The sequence below is a fragment of the Schistocerca serialis genome, chromosome 8, assembly GCF_023864345.2.
Source record: "Schistocerca serialis cubense isolate TAMUIC-IGC-003099 chromosome 8, iqSchSeri2.2, whole genome shotgun sequence".
Taxonomy (NCBI): Eukaryota; Metazoa; Arthropoda; class Insecta; order Orthoptera; family Acrididae; genus Schistocerca; species Schistocerca serialis.
The window spans coordinates 201550589-201569368 of NC_064645.1; the positions used below are offsets into that span (position 1 = coordinate 201550589).

The 18780-nt window shown below is 42.6% G+C and overlaps 1 protein-coding gene across 1 annotated transcript in view; it reads right to left on the reverse strand.

Annotated features, from left to right (window-relative positions):
• Positions 1–18116, reverse strand: part of LOC126416915 (protein nubbin-like) — a 616560-nt gene extending 598444 nt beyond the window's left edge. Inside the window, exon 1 of the mRNA XM_050084798.1 lies at positions 17792–18116. Coding sequence (XP_049940755.1) covers positions 17792–18116 — 325 coding nt within the window. The remainder of the gene's footprint in view (positions 1–17791) is intronic.
• Between the last annotated feature and the right edge of the window lie 664 nt (positions 18117–18780).

Sequence of the window (18780 nt, forward strand, 5' to 3'; positions counted from 1 at the left end):
TCATTGCTGATCATCTCGCAACTTTATGGAAATAGAGTCACACTATCTTCACGGAGGACTCTAATCGTAAAAATAATTCAGTGCAGCTAATTGGCATTCTCAAAATAGTTCATAATATCAAATGTGAAATGGGAAATAGTTTTTTTTTTTTTTTTTTTTTTTTTTTTTTTTTTTTTTTTACGAGGGACAACTACAGAGAAAGCTACTGTATTAGACATTCTCGGAAGAAAATATAAATACTGGATATGTCGTAAAGAGTATGGGACACTGCATCTTCTCTTCCGTACTCCTATCTTATGAAACAATGCAGCCATTACAGACAAAAAACCAACGAGTTGTTTTGTACTACGCAGCAATTTACTGAATTTGAAATGTGGCAATTTATTGTATTGCGTTGCGAGAGAAGAAACGCATGGGCGATGAATTCCTGTTCGTGGGAACGCACACATAGTCTATGAAAGTAAATAATGTGAAACTATCTCGACAGGAATACTAGGGTTTAACGCCTTGTCCCGGTGACGCGGTCGTCAGAGACGGGGCGTAGCCTCTTGTTGGCTAAGGAAATCTGAACCATTGCGCCACTTTCCTTAAACGATTTAAGTAAGGCACGGATGGCAGGCTGGGATCTGAATTGCTATTCTCCCAGACAAAGCACATCAACCACCGCACTGTCTCACCTGGAACCGTGACAAAAAGCGTCTGTTACAAGACCTGGCCTGGTACCTACTAGCAGGTAGGCTCATACATCATGCAGACACAGGTTCACCTCAAATGACTAAGGGCTATGCACTAGGGTGATTCCATCGGGAAGGCGATAGAAAAATGTCCCCAGCCCTCACCCATATTACACGAACGTTATAAAACTGAAGAGAGAGAAAGAGAGAGAGAGAGAGAGAGAGAGAGAGAGAGAGAGAGAGAGAGAGGGATTGATCACGTTTCAGCCACGTAGGATCCTGCGTGTTTTCGTTTTGCTTGTGACCACTGAGACGTATCACATTTATATTACTGTTGATCTATGTCAGCTAAACATCTACGTTGCTTTACGTTGTTACAAAAATAGTTTCCTTTTTCCCGTTTGCTACCGGTCAGTGCCACAGGCCACCCAAAACTCGAACATACAATACATCCATGCGATGTTAAATGACGTAAACACTCCCGATAGTGGAGGTATAGTCCTCCGAAATGCGTAAGGCTAGTTGGAAACTGCACAAAGTAAAATTTGTGCACGTACTATAATCTGTGAAATTTGTGCCCAGTATTCCTGGAAGCTACCTGCTCACCAAGATACGTCTTGCCCATATCCTGTGAGTCCTCGTCGACCAGAAAAGCTCCGCATGATCCACGATCTACCTGTACTGCTGACGTCCTCCTCCACGGAGTGGATAGCCACTTAGGTACGAGTCTGTAGCATTCGTATCGCTCAATTCGTGCTTTTTGCATATGTGTATGCCTCTTGGTTCAATACAGAACGTTCAACGACCATCCCCAGCAAGCCATCGTAAAGTATATCTTAAGGAGAACCAAAGCAGAAAGGATTGTGATTTGGCGCTGTTGAAAAACGGAAGCAACGGATATCCGATGAATGCGAAACACCAAACGTTGAAAAGTGCCTGGTTCAAAAGTGCTTTAACGAGAAACTCCATATGACGCTCGCTCAGAAGTACCGTACACTAATCAGGCGAAGGAGACGGACCGAGAGGAAGAGAATCCGACTTCCAGTATATATTTCAAAGAGTTAGGTTATCTGGACAATCTAGGGCGCGAGTTACGAAGTGCAAGAACAGCAGGCAACGAAGAGCACGTTATAAAATCAACGGGACAAACCTTACGGAAATCAAAAGGAAAATTATCATCGTTCCCGATTGTAAGAATTCTGGCATTACTGTTCTTGCTCGAACACCACTTCATGAGGTGTTATTAAAAAGCAAAAGACCATGCAAGAGCCACTGGCTGCGCTATCTACCGGGCAAGCTACGCATTTCAGACAGGAAGATTTAGAGTACATTCCGTCGGTCTTTTATGGAGCAAATTTCAGTACACAGGACACCAACGCGTAGTGGCATGTATAATATAATAAATGTAACTGGTTACAGCAATTTGTATTTTCAGTTGGTTTTCATAACGGTCACTAAAATATTAATATTTCTCTTTCTCAGGAAAGCTTTTCTTGCCATTGTTTAGTTTATAATGCGTTAGTACATAGTTACGATATACAGATAATTTTTACTTATGGACCGTCTGACAGCAACTGAATAAAACAAAATTTTAGTGCCATACGCGTTTCGCATTTATTTTCTGCAAGGCATCATCAGTGGCAGGTTCCGTGGACAATTTCTTACATATTACGCTCCTGTTGCATTTTTGGTGTTGTTCTTCTTCTCTTATGGAGTCTCAATTGTATTTTTTACTTATGGACCGTAATATTACACGCAACTGAGGAAGACACGACAACAAAAGTTGAAGATGTCGTTAGTGCATAGGTTTGTTGCGTTTGATAAACAGAACGGGTACACATAACAGAGACTTCAGCTTTCAGTAATGTATTCCCCTTCACCATTTACAACAGCCTGCCAACGCTGGTGGAACTTATTGATTAAGAGCGAAAAAGATGAAAATCTGAGAGCGCAAAATCAGGCGAATAAGGTGGGTGGGGAATGACTTCCCGGTCCAACCCCTGAATAGTACTTTTGGTCAGTCTAGCAGAATACGGACGAACGTTATCGTGGAGTAGCATCTCTTTAAGCAGTCTTCCAGGTCGTTATTCTTAGATTGAGTCTGCAAGACGTCTCACTTGTTGACCATAAATGTCGGCAGTGATAATAATACCTCGGGGAAGCAATTCTTAGTACGTCGCACCGTTGCAGTTCCACCAGATGCATAACATTATCTTGTGTGGGTGTGTGCACGGCTTTCTACGGAGAGTTACTGCTTTGTTAGGGTGCAACCATTCCTCTCTTTTCCTTATGTTTGCATCAACATAAGCAAAACGAAGATAATGGAATGTAGTCGAATTAAATCGCGTGATGCTGCGGGAATTAGATTAGGAAATGACACGCTTAAAGTAGTAAATGAGTTTTGCTATTTGGGGAGCAAAATAACTGATGATGGTCGAAGTAGAGAGGATATAAAATGTACACTGGCAAAGGCAAGGAAAGCATTTCTGAAGAAGAGAAATTTGTTAACATGAGTATAGATTTAAGTGTCAGGAAGTCGTTTCTGAAAGTATTTTCATGGAATGTAGCCTTGTATGGAAGTGAAATGTGGACGATAAATAGTTTAGGCAAGAAGGGAATAGGACCTTTCGAAATGTGGTGTTGCAGAAGAATGCTGAAGATTAGATGGGTAGATCACATAACTAATGAGGAGGTATTGAATAGAATTGGGGAGAAAAGGAGTTTGTGGCACAACTTGACAAGAAGATAGGACCGGTTGGTAGGACATGTTCTGAGGCATCAAGGGATCACCAATTTAGCATTGGAGGGCAGCGTGGAGGGTAAAAATTGTAGAGGGACACCAAGAGATGAATACACTAAGCAGATTCAGAAGGATGTAGGCTTCAGTAGGTACTGGGAGATGAAGAAGTTTGCACAGGATAGAGTAGCATGGAGAGCTGCATCAAACCAGTCTCAGGATTGAAGACCACAACAACAACAACAACAACAACAACATGTTAGCATAAAGACATCATTTCTCGTCTCCACAGGATAGGAATGGTAGGTGTCGTACAGGGGCCAATCGATGACGAGCAAGCAGAGATGCACATATGGCGACCCACTAATTTTTGTGATTTTGTCTTAGAGCATGTGGTACCCATATACCCGATTTTTGAGCGCTTCCACACTGCATGCAAATATCGCACGATGCTTGAATGGACACAGTTCATCACATTTGCTACTTCTGGGGTACACTGACATGTATCACTGTGGGTTAATGCGTTTAACCGATCTTCATCAAACACCGACGGTCCTCCTGAAAGTGGAGAGTCACTAATGTCAAAACAATCCTACTTAAAACTAGAAAAACCTTGCCCCATACACGGCGCAAATGTTTCTGGCTGTCTCCACTGCTGTCACCACTTTATTGAATTCAAATAGGCAAATATGACGGAAACGTTCTCGATTTCTCCATTTGGCACTCCAATTTCGAGAGGTCATAGCTCCACTCACTGTCTCCAAATCACGAAATTTACTCAGACAGCTACAATGAACGACAGCTACAATGAACTAGAAACGAAAAGAAAATGACAAACGATAAATAAATCTGTAGCAGCTGTAATACCAACATACAAAATAAAAACGCTATGAACTTATGTACGAACCTAATTTATCGTTCAGCTTATTCGCATCTTGGCAACGGCCTTGCCGCAGTGGTTACACCGGTTCCCGTGACATCACCGAGGTTAAGCGCTGTCGGGCTTGGCCGGCACTTGGGTGGGCGACCACTGGGGCCGCCATGCACTGTTGCCATTTTTCGGGGTGCACTCAGCCTCGTGATGCCAATTGAGGAGCTACTTGACCGACTAGTAGCGGCTTCGGTCAAGAATACCATCATAACGACCAGGAGAGCGGCGTGCTGACCCCACGCCCCTCCTATCCGCATCCACCCCTGAGGATGACACGGCGGTCGGATGGTCCAGGTAGGCCACTCGTGGCCTGAAGAGGGAGTGCTTTTTTTAATTCGCATCTTGGAAAAATGGCTACTTACTGTCTGCTATGTACAGTCATGAAATGGATTTTGCTATCGCCCCTGTTCTTTGCTTAACTGGTCGTGCCTGTGGGACGCAGACAGACAGGGCACGCTGGACGCTGGATCGCCCCGCGCTGGTCGCTCTTTTAATCTGGCCACCAAAGCGGCCGCCCCTGGCCGCCGTGCCGTGGCGACGCCGGCGCTCCCCCGGCTTTCCCCCGACATTAACTGAAAAGCGCTGGAAATGGGATGGTGCCACAAAAGCCAGATTCCTCTCCAAAACGAGGGGCGTCGCGCGACCGGGAATTGGGGAGGCCTGTTTTCAATAGGATCGGCCCAAAACACTCCTTTAGCGACGCGAAATGGTTACGTTAGTTTATTAAAACATATTTTACTTCCTACTAAGTCAATCAACAATTCGGGGAGGGGGGAGGGGATAAAACACCAGCCACACATTAAAACGAAAACTAATGGACTGTCAAAGATCTCGGTTAACTATTACCAACCAGATTACCACAACACGTTTCAGTAGCATTCTGAAAGCACGTACATTTTTTCCTTGCTTCTGTTTATACCTGATGCTGCTGTGCCGTATGGGAAAGCGCCGTCGCTGACACCCAAACCTTCAGACGTCAGACGCTCAGATCGGTACCAAACATTGTATCTAGATAGAATATCAATCAAAACACCGATTTAGTTCGTGCTATGTGCTGTCGTCAAATAGAACATGCGTAAACGGTAATTAAAAGTAACAGCAGAACTACGGAGCACATGAAAGGCGTATCTGTAAGTGACGATGCTCTTGACCTATCGTGGGTAATTTCGGAAAGCGGGAGGTCGTCGTACTAAAGGTCCCGTGTTCAAACCGGAGTGATGACAATTTGTTTTAACTGTCTACACGCGAAACTGTTATACGGGAGAACATTTTCCTGGCATGTAAAAGGACTTTTTCGAAGTTTGTATCAGTGTTCTTTTGGCAGTCTGCTTTCACTTGGTTAACAGAAATTAGCAAATCTACAGAGTACATTTATATAGATATCTGTGGTGATCTGTAGGACATGTGCGACAGAAAAGGCACCACTCGTGATGAAGCAGCTAGTGCATTTGCAGTTTCACAGAATAAACAAACACTCGGAGCAATAGAATAAAGAAGCAGTTGCATCACACGTTCGGAAAATAGTCCCATATAACGCTTTCACCCATTATACAGTAAAAAATAATCTTTATCATTGGCGTATAATCCCAGGGGGACGATCTAACGCTCTACCAACTTCCCCAAGGAAGCAATAAATGTTAGTTACTCACAGTTATCCTTTTCTTGTGCACCTTAGTTCTGGTGTTACTTTTAATAAACGTTTACGCCCGTTCTGCTGAACGACAGCGCACAGTATAAACTAAATCGGTGTTTTGATTGATACTGCATCGGCATAAAACATTTTGGTACCGATCTGACATCTGGAGGTTTGGGCGTGAGTGACTGTTGGAGGATACAAAATGACTTTGAAAAAATTTCTGGTTTGTGTAATGAATGGTAATTACCTCTAAATGTAGAAAAACCTAAGTTAATGAAGATGAGTAGGAAAAAAAAACCCAAATGTTAGAATACGGTATCAGCAGCGTGCTGCTTGACACAGCCACGTCTATTAAAAATCTATGCGTAACGTAGCAAAGCGATACGAAATGAAATGAGCCTGTGTGGACTGTAATAGGGAAGCCGAATGGTCGACTTCGGTTTATAGGGAGAATTTTAGAAAAGTGTGGCTCACCTGTAGTGCGACCGACTGTTCGAGTGATTGGGATCCGCACCACGTCTGTTTTAAGGAAGGTATCGAACTAATTCAGAGGCAGATTGATAGATTTGTTCTGATTTGTTACCGGTAAATTACAACAAATGCAAGTTTGTTTCGGAAACACAAATGGGGATATTTAGATTGAAGGCGACTTTCTTTTTGAGAAGTGCCACTGAAGGAATTTAAAGAACCGGCATTTAAGGCTGACAGCAGAAATATTCTACTGTCGCCAACATACATTTCGCGTAAGGGTTATAAAGATAAGAGTAGAGATATTACGGCTCGTAAGGAAGCATATAGATAGTTGTTTTGCGAGTGGAACATGGAAGGAAATGACGAACAGTAGTACAGGATACCCTATGCCAGACAGTATACGGTGGCTTGCGCAGTGAGTGAGTGTGTGTGTGTGTGTGTGTGTGTGTGTGTGTAGATGTAGATGCAGGTGTCTCAAATCAGTATGACAATATTCTCAAGCTCCTACGCCATTATCATTAAGGTAATTGTGAGCTAGTAATTATTAGCACAGGCGATTTCTGAGCGTTTCTTCATCTCAGCAGAGGCAAAAATGGGAAATGATTTTGGTATTTTTATGCCGTAGCTCATCAAACTACAGAATCACCAGCATAATCGTCATTTTAACTTCGAATTATGGTTTCTTCACCCAGCAAAAATATTTAGATTATGTGCCACATCTACTGTTAAGCTATTACCTAACTGGTAAAAGTTTAACATTTTTCTACGAACAAAGTACGACAAAAGACGACATACATCTGCCCTGCTCCTTGCCCAGTCTCGAAGTGCTAGTTTTTTAGCACAGTTATGGTGTGCTATTAGTGTCAACTATTCCAAGTTAATTTACAACAGTTACTCTGTTATTATATTTCACTGCTAACAAATTCGTTATTTTTACATTTTCTTGAAGTTACTTTCCTAAAAGTTCAGAAGCGCTAATCTGCTGAAATCTGAACAAAAAACAGTCAATATATTAAGGTATTTTATGACGGTGATATAATTTTTGTTTTAAAAGCGTCACATTATTTTAAAAAAGCATTAAGCTCAGCTCATGTACCTAAAAAATTGTTACATTTATAACTGGCACCCTGTACTAGGAACTGTGATTTCCTTTGTTAGAACAAATAAACAAAGATCGTCTTGGTCAAAACTTTTTATCATCGACTACCGTTTTGAATCTGCGCTATATCTTCAGATCTGGCGCCGCAAAATGCAGTTTGTCAACATTGGGATTGGAAAACTGATAACTGTGGTCGGTAATAAAAGAAACAACGTTCCATGCGGTGTTTGTTTATTTATTTAGATCTATTTAGTCGATAAAGATAAGTCCGCAAGGGTACTCCCAAAGGTTTTGCGTTGTTTCACACCGCAGTTTGATACTACAAAGACCGGCGTAACACACTTATGGTCATTGTATCTGTAATGTGTTCAAAGTTTTCCTTGTATAAAAACGTTCTTGTATAGTCCGAGTGCGAAAACAGGCTTCAATTCGATCGGTTATATGCAAGGCAATTAGAGCGGTATTACTTCAGCACTGAGTTGTGGGTCCCATAAGAGTTTGAATAGTACCACTGTCGACAAACTGCCTATTGGCTTCTGTCTCGGGTTCTTCGGCCAACGTTCATCTAATGATCTTTCTGACGTTTCGCCAGCACGAGTGGCTGGCATTGTCAAAGCTTCACCCTCCATTGCCGGTGGTGGGTGGAGCTTTGACAATGCCAGCCACTCGTGCTGGCGAAACGTCAGAAAAATCATTAGATGAACGTCGGCCGAAGAACCCGAGACAGAAGCCAATAGGCAGTTTGTCAACAAGTGGCCACGAAAGCCTTAACAATTTTGTAGTACCACTGTCCTCTACATTGATGTAAATTTTCAAATGGTGTAGACCAACAATGTAGCGACTTCCCTAATCCAGTTAACTTCAAGGCGGTTCATTAACAACCTGCCTTACACTATTATTCGCGTTATTCAGAGTGTTGGATCTCTCACTATAATATAACAGATTTCTAAAATTGACACCACAACAAACAGTGTTTGTGGTGTCACCGCCAGACACCACACTTGCTAGGTGGTAGCCTTTAAATCGGCCGCGGTCCATTAGTATACGTAGGACCCGCGTGTCGCCACTATCAGTGATTGCAGACCGAGCGCCGCCACACGGCAGGTCTAGAGAGTCTTCCTAGCATTGTACAGCCGACTTTGCTAGCCATGGTTCACTGACAAAATACGCTCTCATTTGCCGAGACGATAGTTAGCATAGCCTTCAGCTACGTCATTTGCTACGACCTAGCAAGGCGCCATTACCAGTTACTATTGATGCTGTAAAACATGTACCGTCAAGAGCGATGTTCACCAATTATGGATTAAAGTTAAGTATTCCAGCAGCTACGTACGTTTTTTGCTAGTCAAATTTCCTTGACCTTTTCCAGACCTCACGCCAGCCTGCGTGAGCCAAAACGCGTGTCTTTCGGCTTCCTCTCGTAGTGGGTTGGCGCTCTTGCCAATCCACAACAGTGTTGAGCCGGATGTTTCCTGCTAGCTCTGTTATGGGGAGTCACTGTTTTCCTATAATTTTTGATATTTCAGTTCTCTCATAATGAAATATAACTATGAAACGAAACTGTCATCTATAACTTAAGTAGAAAACTGAATGAAAGATGTGCAGATCCTTCGTCGCCGTGGTTCGTAGCTTCACAGCTTAACGTAACATTGGTGATCTGTATTTTCACGCTGGCGTGCATGCACAGGACTACGTAACTAAATTACAGGTGCCTGTAACGGAACTTCAGCACTTAATAAGTTTAAAGTTTCATTTGAGCCCAAGAAGTGTGCAAACGTTTGATTGCTACACATAAGGTGGACTGTATGGATAGTCATTCTCTTGGGTAATGTTTCATGTGTGACGTTACTGTGAGCAAAATATGTGGTGGTGAACTCTAAAACAAGAAAGACATGAAAGCAAATGGGCTACAAAATTTTAAGGACTAGAATAACATATTAAGGGCTACAATAACGGCTGTTGACCGTCATTTTCGTTGCCAGTGACTGGGAACGTCCATAAAAATTCCAAGTTCTTAACACAACTACGATTCGTTCGAACACGGCAGTCCTTTGAAAACGTCACCTATCACCGAGTAAAGATCCAGCTCAACAGATGCGTTCTAGGGCTGCTGCGGCTTAATATGTATTCCGCTTCCGCAATCCAGAAATGCGTGCCCGCTAACTCAATGAACCTTAAAATCGTAGCTCTTATTTACATACGTTGTATTTGTTTTTACTACTGCTCCTAATAAATGGAAACAATTTTGCACAGTGACTACAGATGATGCACTACTGATAAATCTACATCTACTAAAGCTATAGGGAAACTATGCTAATAATGAAAATCCACATTTTATTACGTAAGGGTAGCTTTAAAACTCTGGAAGTTTTGGGAGAGACAGAAAAACCTTTATTTACGCAAGTGGCTCCATGTATGGCTTCATAGTGGCAGAAACTGATAGAGATGTTGTCGCTCAGGTTCCCTTGCCATTTACATGAAAGATTTAGTATGATAATGCTACCCCGTTGGTCAAACAAACCTGTAACCACGCGTGCTGCTCTTCTTTGAATACGTTCAGTATTCATTGTTAGTCCTATTTCATACCGGTGCCGTACGCTCGGGCAGTATTCTAGATGGGAAGCAGTAGGACTCTGTAAGGAGTCACCTTGGTGGTCTGCCTTGATTTTCCCAGTATCTCACCGATGAAGTTAAGTTTTCCACCACCTTTACCTACGTCTCAGCCTATGTGACTATTGCATCAATATAAACATGGAAAAATACCTGTCATTCACACCGGTGAGTCTTGTCTGTATGTGAGAGCGGAGGTCAAACAACAGCTCTAGGGATTGTAATTTCCATAAGTGGAATTTAAAATGACGGATTTATGTTAAGAAAAGATCTCTCGCAGACAATTTGAAAACGACACGCCACGTGCGGATGAACACGTAGGTCTACGTACATTCTCCCCGAAAATATCCTGCAGGAGGTGTGGAACGAACCGTGGCGCGCCCTTGCCCGAGCTTTCGTTTTATTTTTTTATCGTTCCGAGAAGCCACTCGACACGCGAGGTGCGGCTGATAAGCTGCTTCCTCCTTCAAATAGAACGTCTCTCCGGGAGCGACCGCAAGGTGCATGCCGGTCCACACCTACCTGTCACGGATTAGAACGTATCCACGGCTGATTTCAAGCGTGACCCGTTTCTATAAAATGTTAAACGGTGACAATTGAGTGACGGTGTTACAATATGCCGCTGGAAGACTAGCCGTTGAATTGAAGTCATAAACAAATAAATACAATATCAATGACAATATCAACGACTGAATATTGCAGGTAAGTAGAAGGGAGGGAGGAAGAGGGTTGGGTGCGATGTGGTAAAATTCTGACATATTTCGAAATTAATTACAAAGCTTAAAAAGAATCACAAAAATTACAGTCCCTCGGCGGATGTGAATGGTGAAGAGAGTATAATGAATCAATATTAAATTACAAAATTAATTTGTAAATCAATGAAAGAAATTTATTCGAACCTTCGAAGCGCCAACTTATGATATTAATACATTGTTTATTTCTGGTTACGGCGTCTTCACTATAATTAGTACAATGGTAAAAATAGCCACAGATGGTTTTCTGACAAACTTACAGAATTCTACTGAGGTACACTAGAGACGCATTCTACCGAATCAAATAGGCTCGACCGCAGAGTGTACAAGAAGGGGAACAGAGTTACTTGTGGTCAGACTGACCACAGCGTCAGAAATTGTGGCGACACCGTTATCGTTTTCAGATGACTGAAAGAAAAACTTTGATGTTACAGAAGAAAACAACGTTAAACAATGTTGCTTGTAACAACTTTTTAATTTGGGTTACTGAAGGGATATTTACTTCCCGTGAAAATCATTATAGCGGTATTACAGCTGTCAAAACGTAGTCTCCCTCATCATCCTTGTCTAGGGTAAGGAGTACGACAGTCTTGAGAGTGATACTTATGGCCTCAAAAATTACCCGACAATTTAGTTCACAACGTCTGGTGTATTTAACTGCACAGATTTAGTAAAACATTGGTTTATTAACTTTCAGTGGCTATTGTGCAAGCTCAATAGAGCAGCTCGTTAGACATGCACATTGATCTTAAGTGTCAATAAATGCCATTACAAGAAAGAACACAGCTTGATCACATGCAGTCGTTTAAGCGACTCCACAGATAACTTACTTGAATGATTTATTTATTTAGAACGTTAAAGGCGGGAAATTGTTACATTGATACTAGACCATCGTAAATTTTAGTACATATTCAATTCAAAGGAAGTAAAGTTCATGCGCTACTTAATTACAATACAAGGTCTCCTTTGGTATGTCACGTACATAATAAGAACAAAAAGACCTGTTTTACGCCTTGTATTGACAACACCAGCTTGGCGAAAACCTCGAATTGGTGCCAACAGCAGTCTTAAACTTTACGAGCGTTTAGTAACTTAGGGTTAAGAGGTATTTTCACTTGCCTTCTGGCATTGTAACAGTAATCTGGTAGTAACCCCAGTCAACGGGAAACAGAAGATAACTTGTATACAGTCCCTAACCTGTGGTGCCCGTGTGTTGAAAGTCCAGCACTCGCCACAAAAAAGTAGACGAATTACTCTGTAGACAACCACTAGTGTCCAGCATTTTGTGTCAAAACACTCCAGGAAACAGTTCTTGAAACTTATGAACTCCATTTTGTGGATATTCGACTATAGTATGTCCCAGAAACAACTCAACAAAGAACGAAGTAATTACCATCTTTTAGATATTTAAGCCATTCCTAATATCCGTGTTTCGTACGGAAAAAATTGGGAAAATTTCTGTCTTGTACGTAACACAGTTAGTTCAGTTTTATTTCACCAACACACGTTGCAATTTCGAACTATCGGCCACTGAAAATAACAGTTAAAGTGCTGGAACACGTATCGGGAAGGACAGCGATTTGCGTAAGGCGGAAGTTCTCTCTAATAGTGCTCTGGATCAAATGACACTTTTAAGCGTGAAGGAGGCTGAGCACAGTTCTCTGTGATAGCTCCTACATAACAATCTGTACCACGAATCTGTGGTTCCACTTTGAAACGTGGTAGTAAAGCGCGACGATGTTTGCAGACCGACTCTCAGGTTATTAATTGCGAAAATAGCTACGAAAATTCATTCCGGGTGACACATTGTAACAACAACGAGAAACACCACCGCAAGTTTACTGGACGACTCTGTTTTGTTTCCCGATAGAAGAAGAGCTGAGTGTAAGAGGAATATGGCTCTGCGACATTTTGCGTAACAGCACACCTTTCCCCACGGCTAATTGCGAAACGGACTGTCGATCGCGCGAAGTCGTGTTGCCTCTAATTTTAACCGACGAGCGAAACGTAAGCCGTTCCAGATAGAGCGGAAATTGATAAACGAGTAATACGCACAAGCGTCGCCGTTCCGACTGAGATACGGCACAGTGGGAGCCACGTTACAAGTACACCGAACTCCCTCCTCTTCGTCCCAATAACACGATCGGCGTCTGATAGCGCTATTAACAATAATTAAAGAGAACTCTTCACTGAACTGTGTTGTCCAGACAATGTTATTCACATGTTTACCGTCAGCAAAATTATCAGAACAGGAAATTATAATATAAATCTCTTCTTGCAACAGCAAACTTAACGGTAGACTCAGCTGTCTTGTCGAGCAAGAATAGTTTCTGCGGAGAAATACAGCACATCCTTCAGTATAAAAGTTGAATATTATGTTCTGCAATATAGACTACAGTATTAATATTAATTTGGTCTTGGTAAGACAGAATGGCCGTCTAACGAGGTTTGAGGAAATATTTTTGGAGCTTTGTAGGCTGCCCCTAGCGAGAAAAGGAAGCATAATCTTCCTTTTCCACCGTGGAGCAGCTGCACAACTGTTTTATTTATTGCGCTCTGCGCGTACGCCTTCCGACATATCTACGGATTTTATGTACATATGATAAAACATGTTTTTATATCATTTTTCGTATTAAATTTTCTGTGCAAAACGACTCATGGGCTGGTGAACACTTATCTGTTCGGTCAGACACGACTAACTTTGTGATAGATGTTGGGGCTCTTGGGAGTGTGAGGACTTCACTGTCAAACAAAAATCATTTACACGTTCGCTGCATCCGCTTTATTTTTAATATTAATTAAATAACTCGCTTGCAAATACTACAGTCTAGTACCTCATGTCACCTATGGGAAGCGGCTTGTAACACTGACTGTTTGATATACGTTATGCTTCTACTAGATTGTCGATAATGTTTATGCATAAATTCAGAATAAATACATAACGTGTAAGCAGATTCCGAGAGATTAATGTGAGTAGATATAAAGAATGGCGAGTAACATTTCACAACAAATTCCGTCTCGATGTGTGACGCTCTCATTCGCTTGTGACTCATGCCAATATTCAGTAGAGATTATCACTGAATGACGAAATGCTTTTCTATGTAAACCACGTCACGGCTGACTCGCTTTCAAAAACGCTGTTTAATATTTAATTCATGCTGTGGTATTCTGATTCCGCAAAATGTTGTAGATGAGAGTAGTAAACTTACGACTAACCAAACCTCTCTGAGGACTATGGTTAGTGCGTTTAACTTTATGTATATCTGTATTTTTGACGCCTCATTCTTGCAAGTTGAGTTGGTTAAGGCGATAAAGAGGTCGTAGTTTCTACCAACAGCGACCTGAGATGTGTGCTTAGACGATAGCAGCTATTGCTTGTCCATTGGACAGCGTCCGTTTTGGCAATGAAATTAGTCAACAGTTTGCAGAGTTATAGGTGTGGACCACATTGGATTTATTGCGCACACTAAGATTTTACTAAAAATTTTACTTGTTCACATAAAATGGGTGTTTGGCTACGAAGCATCTGCATTGCGTAATGCATAAATAAAAGTATTTTACTCTGTAAATTAGTGTTGCCTTTTTTTCAGTGATGTGACAATTGATAAGTAATGCGTAGAACTGGTGCAGTATCCGATGAAGAAATTTTCAATATTTTTTTTCTAACTTTTTAATATTAAGAATAATTTTTACGAGATGACGCAAAACGTTGTTCTCACCGTCCATAATCGATTCATTTCTGTGTGGTGGAGTATGTCGGACTCTCACATTGCAACTTATTCGCATAAATAATTTCACAACTGTAGTATTAGGGGAAACAGGCTCATGCATTCTCGGCTTACATATAGCCGTCTCTCGTTTCTTTAGTTTTCTCAGTTAGAAGGACGAAACACTCCGTCATGTATATAAATATATACTTACAATTGGGAGGGATGCTAACCACGCATTAAGAGCCGTCGCAGTAAATACGTGGTAAAACTACTGTTTGGTGCAGAGAGCACGGGCTTCGTTTCCATTGTTACTGCGTAAATGGCAAACTTTATAGCTCTCAAAGAAGGAAAAAATTATGAGCCAATGAACACTTTAAACGTCTGCGTGGTCTAAACATTTTTAATACATTATTACATTGATGACTGTCGTAAAGACACAGTATGTGACATGAGAAATTAAATATCTTTCAGGGATGGCAATAGCCCGAAGAAACGTGTATTTATTTAGCAAACAGCAGTTGCATTGGGGTAAAAAATAGATGTGCGACAACCTGAAGTACCGTTTAACTAATGAGAAAGTGGCTCTCCGGACTCAAGAAATTTTCAGTGTCAAATAAATACGTATGCAATATGGACTTACTAGCTTTGCTGTAGAACAGTTTACAAAAATGCCATCAATATTTTCTAATAATGTATTACGTATCTCAGCTCGCGTGTTACAGAAAATAGACGTAATTTTTATTAGAGGAAAGGAACCTGTGGATATCTTGTTGGCGAACTGAGTCGAAACTAAAGTATTTCGTACAAAATACGTTATTCACGTCAGTTGTTGAAAATATTACGCTTATAATATTATTACACGTTGCTGACAGGTTATTGTACAACAGACATGCAACTACTTCTTCCCAAGTTCACTTTTTCCATCTTGATTAATACCATAGATAGATCACTTAGCGTGTCAGCAAAAATACGAGGTACATGTTTTATAGCACTCTCCTGCTGAACAGTACGCTACATGCGAAATACGTTTAATTTGTAACTTTTTACGATTTAAATGTATCTAAACCGTGAAGACAATGACTAAAAGAAAATTTCAAATGCTTTCTCTTTTAGACCCTGCGGAGGTGCAGGTCCCATATAAGAACAATAACAAGTGGTTAAAGTCAAACGAAGTGTAACCAATGTTACACAAAATGGTTGAAGAGTAAGTGTGTAATGACGAAGATGAATTTGCAAGCTTCCTGTCGACAATAAAATGTGAAGAAAAATTGTACTACTTCTCTTAAGAACATGATTATACTGAAAATGTTCCAGTGAAGGGAAAGTCTTTGCGTTTCCGCTTTGACTGAGTTTTATCCAAATTCATTCATTTGTTTTTGTAGGTGTGTGTAAGTGTTTGGGCGGGACGGAGGTTTAAATTGTGATTCAGTGCAAATAGTGATTAGCTTTTTGGGTCTGACGGAAAAGCTGCGCCAAACAATATCGACCACTGTACTCCCGGAAGTCTACAAGATTCTACGACAGATGTTTGCATCGTATGAACACTTTACCTGCCCATAGGAATATGTTTCCTTGATCAACATTCTTTGCATGTAAAGTGTGACAACTTTGCGTTGCTGTTAAGTTTCCCCATGTGGGAACGGAACGATTCGTTAGAGAACACAAGCCAAAGAATCGTGACAAACATAAATGATATGATATATGTGCTGTGACCGCGAAACTACTTGTCCGGCAAAAATAACATGCATAATGAGAAGTCTTACTACGACAGATCAGTCATAAGAGAGTCGGAAGCTGTTGCAAGAACTCCTCTAATGTCTACATCAGCATCACGAGCACGTGTTGACATTTTCGTGAATAACTGATAACAATTGTTTTCGGCTACGATTGAGGCAGCTATTCCATACACGCTTTGTTTAATGTTAAACTGCTTACAAATTCAATGCGCATCAGTGAATCCAAATCTGACTCTCTTGATTGTTTAAGTTTCTTCAAAAAGTACGCTAAGGACCTACAAGGAACACTGTCGACGTGCTCTAGCTCAGTTCGTATTGAATTACTATTGTCAGCCGAATTGTGCTACAAGATGTCCGGATGAAACGTACATTAGTATAAAACGTAATAACTTGAAACGTAATTGATATATTTATTGGACAAAATGCTCATTGCCAATAAGTAAGCATTATATTTCCACAGCAAATTACCCCACCGACCTTATACGAAAGGCTAGTAGCGGTGTTCTCTTTCTTACTCAGATTTAGGATTCTCTTGTATGCAGAACACATCATGCTACTTTTCTCTGATATTTAACGAAAGTGGATCGACCGTATCAGAGGCGATGATGCTAGAAGGTGTACAGTTTACGAGATACACGAACAAAGTAGTAGATAAATCGGGCTTTGTGTGACAACTCGTAAATAACACGTGCAGCCGTGAAGTGGATGCTACTGACAGGTGGGTTGTGGAGAACATTCAAACTTTATTCTCGGTGCGGTGACCATGAGTGAGTAGAATTTTCGACTTGTTTACACAAGTGATGACTGGATTGCAGTCAGCGCCACTATGAACATCACTTCTCGAAATGATGCTTAGAAGGGAAGACCGCCTGTCATTCCCATTGAGAGACTTGTAAGGTATGTCCCCTCTTTGTCTCGAATAGTTACCGAGCACCCTCCCTCAAGAGGAGACACGGAGAAGAACTGCGATATACGTCATAACTTTGTTTACGAGGCACAGAACTTCATGTAAACAATGATAAAACTTTCTAGTGCCAGACACTGCAAGAAAGGCATCGTACGCAACGAAAAATTTGCAAAACTCTGCCTTCCGACTGTCAAATAAAGTACTGCAGCCCCCGAATTAATTAAGGAACATGCACTGCAAGGCACAGTGCTATTTGAATGAATCTTATTGTCGTTGACCACTTTAGGATCTATGAAGGTAGTGTAAATACTTAAGCAGGCTGCCATCTTGTATTGGTTAAGAACGAGATGTTAAGCACCCAAATTCGCATTATTGTCGACACGAAACATTCACGAAGAGCATTGGGAGGAGGAAAATTTCACTGGTGTTCCCGAACACTTTGGTTCGCACACGTACTATAGATGGGTGACAACTGGAGGGCCACGCTGGCCAAATCCACACGGGCATGCCGGGGGCAGCGTCTCTCACCTGGAGGTGGAGACGCGGGGGCGACGTCCGAGTTGTCGGAGGAGTTGTCCGACGAGTCGCGGCCGGTGGCGTCGTCTTCGGCAGCGTCGGAGGCGGCGTCGGGTAGCGCGCGAGGGGGCGTGACGGCGTGCGGCCGGCGGCCCAAGAGGGCGGCGTGGGCGGCGGGAGGTGAGTCGTTGTTGTTGTTGTGATGGAACTTGGCGAGCGAGAAGTCGAGCGGCTGGTCGGCCGCCGACACGGGCGGCGGCGGCGGCGGCGCGGGAGGCTGCGGGGGCGGCGCCGGCCACCCCCAGGCGGCGGGGGCGGCGCCGGCCCAGGGCGCCATGGCGGCGCTGTGCTGCAGGCCGGCCAGCTTGCGGGGTGTGCGGGCGCTCGTGCTGCGACTGCTGCTGCTGCTGCGGCTGCGGCCACGCGCGCTCTGTTGCCTGCGGGTCGCCCGGCGCGCGCGAGCGTCCTACTCGCACTGAGCGCGCCCGGCCCCCCACCACGGGGGAGAGGCGCGGCCCCCACCACGGCCGCGAACAGGTGGCGGCGGAGGGGCCTGCTGCACTTGCCGCTCCCGCCCGCGCCCGCGCCCGCGTAAACAAGCCGCGCTACTGACGCGCATCTGCACCTCGTCCGCGGCGCTCCTCCTCCTCTTCCTCCTCCGCCTGCTATTCCTCGCCTGCGCCCACTCCTCTCCGACCATAATTGTTCCTTTCGCCTCTCATCCTTCTTCCTCACCTCAAACTTACCCTCTGTGCCAAATTTTCTGCATCTACTTCCGTTCGTTATCCAAATAACATATCCTCCGGGCTGTTTCATTAGTTTAGAAGTTTGCTTAGCCCAATTGGCGAGCTCCAAGCTTGAACTGATTTACAAATGCATCCACAAATACCGGGTGATCAAATAGTCAGTATAAATTTGAAAAGTTAATAAACCACGGAATAATGTAAATAGAGAGGTAAAAATTGACACACGTGCTTGGAATGACATGGGATTTTATCAGA